Source organism: Myotis brandtii, unplaced genomic scaffold (genome assembly GCF_000412655.1).
Source record: "Myotis brandtii unplaced genomic scaffold, ASM41265v1 scaffold813, whole genome shotgun sequence".
NCBI classification, from domain to species: domain Eukaryota; kingdom Metazoa; phylum Chordata; class Mammalia; order Chiroptera; family Vespertilionidae; genus Myotis; species Myotis brandtii.
The window spans coordinates 1,627,447-1,640,254 of NW_005371287.1; the positions used below are offsets into that span (position 1 = coordinate 1,627,447).

A 12,808-nucleotide genomic window follows, 5' to 3' on the forward strand; every position below is an offset into this window, starting at 1 on the left:
TGCCCCAATCTTTCCATAACATTTAACAATCGAGGCTACAGTTGTGGTGATATTTCATCACAACAACAAAATTATGGTGGGAATAGAAATGCCCAATAAAAACTGCCTTTTAAAAATTTCAGGGAAGAAAAAAAAAATCTTTATGAACAGGACTAGGCTACATAAAACATAAGTAAAAAGAGATTCATATTGTTTATTGGAAATCGTCTGCACTAATTCATTTTCCACTAACAAATTACTAGTAATTGGGAATATGTTTTGGACTCTGTGACTAAACAATATGATTTAGGTGAGGACTAAGTGGATGGAACAACTTCACATTAAATATTTACTCAGACTCTTACCTATTCAAACCTCCAAACATCAGAAACACACTCAACCTCCAAGACGTAGAACACACCTTGCCTCTTACTCATTGACCTTTGTTGTAACAGCAAGTAATCTCTCCCATTTCTGACCCTCTCTATATTCCTCCTAGGAGACACATTTTAATTTTATGGTATCATATCTATACCTACCCTGTCTGATTTTCCCTACTAGATTCTAATTTATCTGTGGACAGGGACCATATCTGACTCATTTTGTATCCACCTATTTCCTGTAACAGAATGTCTCTATATGGCATGTAAGTATTCCCTACATTTTTATTAAATAACACAAAATTTTCTATGATTCATTCATCTTCTATAAAGTGTTCCTTCAAGAAAATAAACTCATAATAAAGCAATTTAGAAATGCTTTAAGTTTTAAATTAGTTCACATGTACTCATCGTTAGTTATAAATTTCACCAAAAAGAAGTTGAAATTCAAAATCAACATCTGCTTTGCAAGAAACACTGCTATGTTTCTTATGGGAAAAAAAATTTCTACAATATCCTTAAAAATATGAAACTAAGGCAAGAGTAATTGACTCTGGTACTGTCGTCTACTGTCTTTCAAGGATAAAAAGAAAAAGATCAACCAAACAATAATTTACTTTCTGAACTGTGAGCTGCCTAGGGTCAAATTTGACTTCAATGAAAAAGATGGTTCAAATTATTTAATCGCTGAAATGTAAAATATCAAAACATCAATTTGAAACTGAAAATGGTTAAAAGTAAACTTCTACTACTGTTCAGTTGTGAAGAACAAGAGTAATGTCATCTGACCTTTTTAAAGGTAAATTCTTTATTGGTGATTTAAATAATACGGTAAATCAATTTCACCTAAATCAGATTTCTCCTACTGGGAATTTTAATAAAGTGCATATTGATATTTTGCTTTTATGACAAATTTTATGCTGTTACAGTAACAGAAAAAGTATCCAGATTCTGGCTATTCAAATCCAAGACTTAGAAAACAAGGTATTAGGAGAGATGTCAGAAGTTCCCTTCAGTTTATCATCAAAAGATGAAGAGGAAGTTCTCCCTATGGTGTCGGGCAATCATGGTGAAGTAACCTCCCATCTTGAACTAGAATTTAGCTGCACCGCTTATTTTATTAGGAAATCCTTCTGCAGCAAAAAGAGAACCATGGCCCACAGCTGGAAGCCACTCTAAATCTTCCCAGTAGCAATGTTAATGTCACTAAGAGGGTATCATGCTTTGAGGACATTATGTTACGTCAGTGGTTCTCAACCTTGGCTGCACATTAGAATCAATCACCTGGGAGTCTTTTTAAAATCCTGATTTCTGGGCCTCATCCTCTGGAAATTCTGTTTCTTTGTTACTAATGTTGTGGCCCCACCCCATAACAAATTGTTCCCTGCCCTCTCCTGTAGCTCTCTGCCTCCTGTAGGACATGTTGTCACTCCGTTGGGGTGGGGCCACAACATTAGTAAGAAAGAAACAGAATTTCCGGAGGATGAGGCCCAGAAATTAGGATTTTAAAGAAGATTCCCAGGTGATTCTAATGTGCAGCCAAGGTTGAGAACCACTGTGTTACGTGAACTAAGCCAGCCACAAAAACAGAAATACTGTCTAGACAAATTCACAGAGACAGAAAGTGCAGAAAGTCGTCAGGGGCTGAGTGAAGGAGAATTGGGGAGTTAACTGTTTACTGGGGACCATTGTTTCACAAGATAAAAAGAGCTTTGAAAACTGGTTGCACAACAATATGAATGTACTTGCACATGATAATGGTTAATATGGGTAAATTCTGTTATGTGCATTTTACAATTTTAAAACATTTAAATAAAAGAAAAGTGTATCATGGCCAAATGATCCTAATGGTCCCTTATGCTTAACACAGAATCAAAAATATATAGAGCCAAAAATATGATTTACGAGTGCAGGAAAGATACACATACATCCCATGTGACAGGGTGGCAGGGGAACATGACCAGGGTACCACTTGCTTTCGGTCTGAAACCATCCTTTCCCGATTGCTTCAGAGAGCTTGCTTTCAACTGCATCTTACTGCCTTTGCCACACCAACCCCGTGTTTTCCAAATCTCTTCACATGACGATCATTTGTTCATTCAACAGTTATTAAGCACCACTGCGTGTGTCAGTATATTCATAGCACTTTATTAAGAGATATATGTGAGTCTGGTCATAAAGTAAATAAATAATGCCGCAGGATACTAGCAACCTCTGAAAACAGAAACACATCCTCCAAATTCGTTACCCAAAGGCCTTCTAAGCTTTGGGTGAGTGGCAACGACTTATCAGTGAGAAGAAAGGGATATAAAACGTATTCTCCCGCCGGCACTGCCCAATGAAAAACGGTAATGAGGAAGTTCCCGGAGACCCTGGGTTTTCTGTTGCATCAGCATGGGGCAGAGTGCACAAAAGGGACAGAGGCTAAGAAAAGCAGGGCGATTCTGGGTTGGCAAGGGAATGAAACGCCACGCCGGGGACAAACACAGGAGTTAGGGTGTGCAGTCACAGGGAGGTCTCTCATGTGATTGATGACTGCTTTCAAGGCTGTTCTAATGAAGGCAGGTGGGAGTGTTGTTCATGCTCCAGGACAAAGCAGTTTCTGAATATGGGACCGGGTGTAACTGACATAAGATCACAGTGACATGCCACATGATCTCCATAGTTGGTGACGTAACATTTTTCACTGAGCCACTTTTTATGTTTACCCTTCACGATGTGTCACATAAATGGCGGTGGAACTAAAGGTAGAGAATGATTAGAAGTCAACAAATAATTCATATAAGCACAAATTCAGACAGGAAAATGGAAACACCTCAAGCGTCTCCATGGCTCACACAAGCACAGTCCATCTGCATGTCCCAGCATGCTTTTCATGATCAAACTTTCAGTCATCCATCAAGCAGTCTCAGCTTAGATATGCACAAGCAAACAAGCCACCAAGTTACTATGGTAACAGCTTTTCTGGGAGGATGAAGAGAATGAGGTGTTCTGGATATTCTATTTCTATCAACGGTTTTGCAACTTATACTATAAAATATTTAAATATTGCAATATCTCAAAACACGCTAAATACAATTCAATCTTTCTGTGTTGATTCTGGAGAAAATCCAGGAATATAAATATGTGTATCAATATTCATTGTCTAGTAAATATATGTCAACGGATTTCTGACTGACAGACATTAAAGGACAGTTTATTTCCATATGTTAAAAAGTAAGTGAAAGGAAGTCTGAATGCAAGGTTCTATCCTGATCGGACACTGAAACAGAAAAAGTATCACTAGAGAAGCGGGTTAAACCCAGATAAATATGTAGTTCAGTCAATATTATTGTATAGTCAACTTGGCAATAATGTTTTGAAAATGCTGATATGTTTCAATAAATTGATACCTTGGGGAACAATTTGAGCATGACACAAATGTCGTGTCTGCTAGTGCACAATTTCATCCACAAGGAACATGAGGTGAACACAGAAAACTGCTCTCACCTGGGCCGTGCCACGTCAGATCACGTGTGCAGACACCCACCAGCGACCTCAGTTCCGGGAGTGAGTTAGCCTCCCCCCTCCCCGTCCACATCTGTTACACACAGCTCCCAGTCAGATTGCTAATCGCACTCTCCCTCCACTTCCCAGGAACACATGAGCTGCAACTCTTCAGACACCCATGCCCACAAGGCAAGTCTTTTTCAGGTCTTACTCAAGGTCAAGTGCCATATTTTTGTACTTATGTGTTTCTCACCATTTAATGTGTAAAACTATGGGACAGCTTTTATTAGGTTCCTAACTTCGTTAAACTGCACAAAGTTTTTGAATGCTGGGCCCTAACCCTATTTTCCCCATAAACCCTGTGGTTTTCATTGCACAATTCTGCATAGTGCAGTGATTTTTAGGAATGCATATGTCACATTATATTTGGAGCAGACTATTCCAGCAATAATTTCTTAGTTTTGATAAATGTGCTATGGTTATGTAAGAAAGAGCAAGCTAGAGGAAGGGTGCCCATGAAGTCTCTGTATTATCTTTGCAACTTTTCAGTAACTATAGAATTATTCCAATTAAAAGTTTAAAATAATAAGTATGTGTCGTATGTAAGTATACTAGTATGAGGCCATGGTCTCAGCATGAAATTCTGCATTGATAATAACTGCTAACACTTAAAGTAGCCCTTACGTGGTGCCAAGCACTGTTCTCAGTATTTTATATACATTAACTCATTAATCATTCTCACAACACTATGAAGTAAGTGCTGTAAGCATCACCAATGGACAGATGAGAAGACTGAGGCACAGTTAAAGTTTACCCAAGATCATGCATCTAACAACGTGGCTCTAGTGTCAGTGCTCTCACCATATGCCATACTCTTTCATAGGCAACTGTTTAAATGTAACCTTTTAAACTAGATCAGGGGTCCTCAAACTTTTTAAACAGAGGGCCAGTTCACTGTCCCTCAGACTGTTGGAGGGCCGGACTATAGTTTTTAAAAAAACTATGAACAAATTCCTATGCGCACTGCACATATCTTATTTTGAAGTAAAAAAACAAAACGGGAACAAATACAATATTTGTATTTGCATGTAGCCCGCGGGCCGTAGTTTGAGGACCCCTGAACTAGATACTTTCATCATTCCGGAAAGGTTTTACAATGGAAAAAGAGGCATAAATGAAAACTCTAAATAGTCCTTCTAAAGTGTGCTATAATACTTGAAACTAATATTATATTGAATGTCAACTGTAATTGAAAAAGAAAAAATAAAATGTGCTATAAACATCAAAAATACCAAAAGTCAAAAAAATATATTTCTTTTGGTTTACAAAAAAAATTGTTATCACAAATTATGGGAGCTAATAAAGATGGTAAAAATGTCACCTTTCTACTTAAAAACTAAAGCAGTCACCTGGAGTATAAAGTGTCCATGTTTTATGGCAGTGACAAGCTAAGACAGTAGCTAATAAAAAGATGTATCATCTATGACAGAAAATGTAATTCCAAAGTTTTACAAAACTCCGTCACATTCCATCAATGTCAAATACACATGATGATTTAAGAGTGACAATATAAAACACAAAATAACACATACCATGGAAGTTTCCCAGCAATCATAATCCTGAAATTTTGTTGGAATGAAAATTGGTAAGTCAAATTGTGTTCAAATGCCAAGGCAAAAGTTCTGCCAATGGGCTCTCAAAACAGACTAGTTAAAAGGTCAACTTGTTGGCACAACTTACTATTGCTTTCCAAAATATTATACAGCTTGAACTCTAAAACGTAAAACCCTGCCTGCTCCAATTCGTACACGCATTCATGCAAACCAACTTACACCAGTCCACACGTTCATTCAAAACCACTCTGAGTTCCTGCTTTGTACCAAGCACTCCTCTAGACACTAAGGCTGTATTAGTGAACAAGATACAAAGTCCTATCCTCATGGAATTTATGCTCATTCATTCATTTTTTCACCCATCCAACAAGCAGTTAGAGTGCCTACAAGGCGCCAGGCACTATGCTAAGTGCAGAGGGTAAGGACGGAAACAAAACATAAAATTCCCTTTCCTATTGGAGCTGACATCTTAGAAAGGCAAACAGACAATGAACAAGACAAATAAGTTAAAACTCGACCTGAAGTAGATAGTGATTAATGCTAGGAAGAAACAGAACGGGAGAGGAGGATGCAAAGTGAGGTAAATTGTAAACAGGATGGCCAAGGATGATCGGAGAAAGTGAAGAAGACAAATGGCCATATCACGTAGGTGTAAGTGCCGGGAAGCAAAGTGAACTCTCTTCGGGACATCGTTTAGTCTTTTATTCAAATGCGCACAGGATGGACCTGACCCACTTGGCAAACATTTTCAGAGAACCCACTACCAAGCACCACCTGAGGCCCTGGGGATCCACAAATAAGGAAGCGATGGTCTCTGCCTGTAAGAGTTTGTTTGGGCTTGAAGCTGAGCGTTTGTTACAGAGGGAACAAGAGGAAGCAAGGAGATATAAAAATGACTGCTGTGATATGATAGAAAAAGTGGTTACTACAAGAATGAACAAAGAATTATGAGAACACAGGGCAAGGCATGACTACGGAAGACCTCGCAGAAGAGGCGGGGCCTGAGACAGCTGCGGTTTGGCTTTGCAGTCACGTCTACTTTGGGAGACAGAGTAGACTCAATGTGAAAGACTTTCTTGAAAAACAAAGATTAACCCAAAAAATGTCTATATTTTTTCAATGTGTTTAAAATGGACATAACTTATGGACCCAGAAGAAATCAGTCTTTTCAAAGTTTGTCTAAGCAACATATCTCAAAACAAAGATGCAAAATAACTTTATCTTCTGATTATCATCCACTGCAATATGGTATACCTGAAATATTTGTCACATTTTAAATCAGTTTATGGAGGACCCCATAAAGAAAACATAGGGCATTCAAAGACAATGTAGCACTGCACTGTAAAACTATTTTGTGATGAAATTTCAGGTGAAAATCAAATGTTTACCTAAGCAATCATCAGGAGACAGTAACAATAAATGCATTCAAATCTAAGGAGAAATTGCCTTTAAAAGCACTTTAAGAAACAGTAGCCCTCACTCTACATTAACAATTTACAGTAGAAAAGTCCTTTCCATTCAAATTAGATCTATTTTGTGAAGAGGAAAAAAAGAAGAAATTAATTATATTAGAAAATATTTATAAATACATATTTATAAGATACACTTACATATCACTATTCAGATCTAAAGCAAAAGTGTGGAAAACAAAAGGGCATTCCCAGCATTTTCTTTTTGTTCACTTTTATCATAACAAAAACGTAACTTTTTAGCACTATAAGTAGTGCAAAATAAGGAGCTTATAATTTATATTTTCAGAGCCTACTGACTCTAAGTAAATATAGATTCAAATCCAGGCTGCACTTATATGAAGTTTAACATATTAATAAGCCTCTGTAAATCAGCTTTCTATAATAGCAGGATAATACCAACAGTGTTTGGAAACCAGATAGAAGTACGTGCCAATACGCAGTAATTACTCCATAAATGTTGGTCATCATCATCAACACCTAAGCCTACAACCATGACACTGAGTTGGGGTGGCGGGGAAGGAATTAAGAAGCCAAGTGATCCCAATTTCAATAACATGCCTTAAAGCTAGACGCTGCCAGTAGGTAAAGGGCTGTAACAATGATTTCAATCAGGTGTGTCATAATCCCTTACGGTGTTTTATAGTGTGCGAACAGATTTCCTGTCTATCAATTCACCTGTTACTAAAAACATGCAATGGGAATAAGCAAGACAGGGACTGTCCATTCATTTTAAAGATAAATCAACTCCAAGGATGCATCATGCAATTGATGACGGAGCCACATGTACGGGTGGGCTGGTGCCCTGAGGTGAGAGGTCTCACGGTGGCTGGATAGCCTTGCCTTCTGGCTCTGCAGTCACTGGCAAGCAAGGTGTGCTCTGCCCTCCCCTCTCCCCCGGGTCTGCTCAGGGCTGGCCTGATGGCCTACCCATCTCTGGGCTGTGCACTGAGGCAGTACCTTCTCTGTTCCTCATTCTCCAGAAGAGATGTGCTGGCCCCCAGAAGCCCCCTGGGTGGTCCCACTGGGACTAAGTGGAGCCAGTGGGCTGGAAGTCTACGTCACATGTTACAACACAATCAAACAGCCTCGAACTGAGATAGGAGCATTAGTCTAAGGAACAGTAACGTGCTGCTTTGATCTCGCACTGGCCTTTTGCCTCTGGAACTTCAGAGGAGAAAGGGTTGTTGAGAGAAGTAGGCTTCAGTCGCCCTGGGCCCCTGGGCCTACTCCTAATGTGGTCAGCCCACACCTCAATTTCTGAAAGTTATAACTAAGTCAAACAGATCTCGTTATCCTGAAAACCTGCTCTTAACCAGAAAACAGTACATGCTGAGTGCACCGCAGTCAAATCAGGGGGCTTTCAGAAAAAGGGACGTGCATGCCCATTAAGTTAAGGTGGCCCTACTTGTGCAAAGACACAGTGTGGTTTCAGGATCATTTAAAATAAGTCAGAAATATCTTTATAATCAGAAAAAAGGTTTAAATAGGTTACATTAAAATTACTGTTCAACTTAAGGGGTTCAGCATGAAACAAAAACTGTCATAATTTAGAAAGTAGGTAAAATTCCGTTAACAATGGCACATACCAAGCTTCGGGCAGCAGAGCAGCATACTCGTGAGGGGACGTGGTCTCGGGGAAGTTGGAGAGGATGGCGAGGCGATGGGGGAGCAGGTCCGACCCGTGGTAGGTGAACAGAATCTCCAGGGCCGGTACGTTACTTTCCTGCGCAGAAGTCAAGGGCCAGTGTCCAGCATGAACTTTAGAAATAAAGTCTGACAACATTCAAAACCTTTTCATTGACTTTTTATGCAGATCTGATGTCAATTATTGTGAAATAGTCCTGATTCTTGCTAGTCTATATCATGTTTCTCAATCTAAAGCTACAGAAACATTTATTTTTAAAAGTCAGAATGAAGAATAAAATTTTTTTAAATATGATTTCATTTTGTGTTCATTTACTAATATTACAACAAAAAAAGGAAATGTAATGGCATATGTATGCGATAACATTAACTGAATAGCTCAGAGATTTAGAAATTGTTAGTAACCACAATTGTTTTATTTATAAAAAAGCAATTACCCGCGCGTAAGTTCTTGCTGAGAGAACAATATTCTGATTTCTGAACTTCTTGAAGAATTCTGCGTCGTATCTCTGTTCGGATGCATGGGACACTCCTAGGATTTGCTGAAGAAAAACAGTGATTTAATGAAAAGCCTTTTGAATACCAATGACAGGGATATATTAAAAACCTTTACGATTCTGTGCACCTAATAAGGCCTGAATTAATTACACTATCAACTGTTAACTAAAGTACTACATCTGCAGTCCTGCCTTTATTTTGAAAATGGCGATGTTCATAAATGCTGTTAATATATTAAAATCCAGAAGTAAATGAAATAGGCAATAAAAATTAAATTAATTACAGTAGGACAACTAACAGCCACCACCTGGCAAAAACAAATAAGCAACAGCCACGCCTGGCATGCATTATGAGCACCTGCCACACTGAGAACTGTATGCTGCTGCAGTGAACTCAGTCACATGTGAAAGGAACCATTTAATCGTTCAACAAATGTTTACAGAGTGCCTACTATGTGCTACGGGCACTGTGACAGGCAGCAGTGATGCAATGAACAGTAAGTATATGGATCCTGCCCTCAAGTAGCTTAAAATCTAGTATGGGCCCAGCCAGCATGGCTCAGTGGTCAAGCATTGACCTTTGAACCAGGAGGTCATGGTTTAATTCCTGGTCAGAGAACATGCCTGGGTTATAAGCTCGATCCCCAGTGGGGGGCGTGCAGGAGGCAGCCGATTAATGATTCTCTTTCATCACTGATGTTTCTATCTCTCTCTCCCTCTCCCTTCCTCTCTGAAATCAATAAAGATATGCTAAGCGAAATAAGCCAATCAAGAGAAAGATAAATATCACATGATCTCACTCATTTGTGGAATATACTGAACAACATAAACTGATGAACAGAAATAGAGCCAGAAGCATCGAACAGTCAGTCCAACCTAAGAGGGAAGGCAGGGGGGACGGGGGTAAGAGATCAACCAATGAACACAGACAGTAGGGGGGTGAGGGCAGGTGCGGGGGGGTGGGAGCGGCTGGGGGAGAGGTCAATGGTGAGAAAAGGAGACTTATATAATACTTTAAACAATAAAGAATTTAAATTTTAAAAAAGAAAGAAAAAATCTAGTATGAAGACAAACAAGCTAACAGGACCAGGCAAAGGGAAACACTCGTCTGGGAGGGCAGGGAAGGCTTCCCAGAAATAGCATGAAACAGAAACAGGAAGGAGTTAGCCAGGGCGACTGCAAGTGTAGGTCTCCCCACTATGATGTATGACTTAGGGCTCACATCTGCCATGTTCAATGCTGACCCCAGATCCATAGCATACATAATAAATAACCGATAAGTATGTTAACTCTAAATGAATTCACTGGGAGGGGAAAGAGGGAAGAATGAGGACGTGTGGAGGAGGGGAGGGAGGGAGACGTTCCCTTGGGAACATGTTGAGTTTGGGCTCCCAGCACATGGAACAGGAGCTGCCCAGGAGGCAGGTGGGTACCCAGGTGAGGAGTCTGGAGTGGGACATGAGTTACACATGTGATGCAGTTCCTAGTGCAGAAGCGAGTGTGATTCCAGGGAAAGTAAGCGGGATGAAATGAAAGGAGCCTGAGGACACCACCATTGAAAAGGTGCGTAGGGGCCCTGACCGGTTTGGCTCAGTGGATAGAGGGATGGCCTGTGGACTGAAGGGTCCCAGGTTCGATTCCAGTCAAGGGCATGTACCTTGGTTGCGGGCACATCCCCAGTAGGGGGTGTGCAGGAGGCAGCTGATCGATGTTTCTCTCTCATCGATGTTTCTAACTCTATTCCTCTCCCTTCCTCTCTGTAAAATATCAATAAAATATATTTAAAAAAAGAAAAAGAAAAAAGAAAAGGTGCGTAGGGAAAAGGGAGTGTGGATCTGAAATGCAGGCGGAGGAACTGACAGAAGTGGGGGGAAAGGAACTCCATGCACACTCATCCCGCTCTCTCTGTTCAGTAAATCCCCCTCACCCTCTCCTGGCTCATTCTCATTCGCATTCAAACAAACCACACTTCCTTCTTCTGTGAAAACAGCCCTTAACTCTTTCGAGGTCTCTAGCCACAACTACCTTCCCTGCTCCCCTCCTGTCAGACTCCTCGGGAGAGCAGCCCGCACCACAGGCTCCAATGCCCACTCCCCACTCCTTCCTAAATGCAGCCGCTGACAAAAATGCCAGTTAATGCAACTCCTGCCACAGCAGGAAAGGCCTCTCCAAATGCGGCCACAACCCATTCTAACCACCTCTCCTCCCCTTCCGCTCACCATGTCAGGAGCCACTGTTTGCCTCACACCACAGGCCTCTCTGTGTCCAGCCACGGATTCTCAACAGGGAGGCCCAGCTATGCATTCCTGCTCCCTGTGTACCTAGACCAGCGGTTCTCAACCTGTGGGTCGAGACCCCTTTGGCGGTCGAACAACCCTTTCACAGGGGTCGCCTAAGACCATCCTACATATCAGATATTTACATTACGATTCATAACAGTAGCAAAATTACAGTTATGAAGTAGCAATGAAAATAATTTTATGATTGGGGTCACAACATGAGGAACTGTATTTAAAGGGCTTGAAGGTTCAGAACCACTGACCTAGACCAATTATTTACCTTCTCTAAGCCTGTTTTCATATCCATAACATTGATAGGCTAATAGTATCTACTCTGGGAACTGTTGGGAAACTATCTGGATTACGTACATAAGATACCAACGACAAAGGTCCTCAGCAAATGTGTGGGTATTTCTTAAGATATTCTCTTCCCTACTGGACCCCTCAACAAATATTTACCGAGCTCCTCAACAAACCAGGCATCATTCCAAGCTGGGGACTGCAGCAAACACAAACCCCTACCTCTACGGAGCCTCCATTCTCGCGTCCCGCAGCCCCTAAACCTGCCTTCCTGTATTCAGGACTAGTTAAAACAGGACTCCCATTTCTCCCGATGTAGTGACGCCTCGGACATCTCCAGGAAAAATGTAACGTTCTTCTCCATTAGGCTCCCTCATCAACGTTTTGCACCTTCATTATCATCAGTTATTTCCTAGCTAGTGAAGGATTGTTCCTTTGTCATCTCTCAACCTCCAGCACTGGCTTAATATCTGGCACGTAGTAGGCACTTGAATAAAGTTTAAATGAGTCCATTTTCATCTCATCTATCACAGAATTAAAAAAATAAGCCATGCCCTATGATGAAAATGCAATGCCTAGCTCTAGCACTATCTACTTATTAGCCATTATACCTGTACTAGAGGCAGGCCTGGCCGACAATCAAGGCCGATCTGCAGGGCAACCAGCAGGGCGATCGGGGGGCCCCTCCCACTGGTACCCGCCTTGGCTGGCCTGGGGCCTGCAGGCTGGGGACAGCTCCTGCGTTTAGCGTCTGCTCGCAGCTCCTGCGTTGAGCATCTGCCCCCTGGTGGTCAGTGCACATCATAACGACTGGTTGGTCCACCGTTCGGTCTATTTGCATATTAGGCTTTTATTATATAGGAGGATATCTCCATTTCTAAGCTTTAACAGCCAAATTCAACTTTATTTATTTGTCTAAAGCTTAGTTTAATTCCCTTAAACAGTGGGTTTAACAAATACTTTAAATATCACTATTACCATGTAATAATAAATGTCCTTACTACTGTCAAACAGGAAAAAGCAATTCAATAACTAAAGAATAATGAAAAAAAGTAACTGGAAGTTTTCTTTTTAAGATCTTGTCATTGGTAAAATGAGGGCTAACAATACAAGAATGATAAACTATATCTTATACTGACTTCTGCAGTTCACACC

The 12,808-nt window shown here is 40.6% G+C and overlaps 1 protein-coding gene across 1 annotated transcript in view; it reads right to left on the bottom strand.

Annotated features, from left to right (window-relative positions):
* Positions 1-12,808, bottom strand: part of NBAS (neuroblastoma amplified sequence) — a 201,287-nt gene that overhangs the window by 131,410 nt on the left and 57,069 nt on the right. Inside the window, exons 20-21 of the mRNA XM_014531591.1 lie at positions 9,015-9,119; positions 8,520-8,656 (exon numbers count right to left, since the gene is read on the bottom strand). Of these exons, the coding sequence (XP_014387077.1) occupies positions 8,520-8,656; positions 9,015-9,119 (242 nt within the window). The remainder of the gene's footprint in view (positions 1-8,519; positions 8,657-9,014; positions 9,120-12,808) is intronic.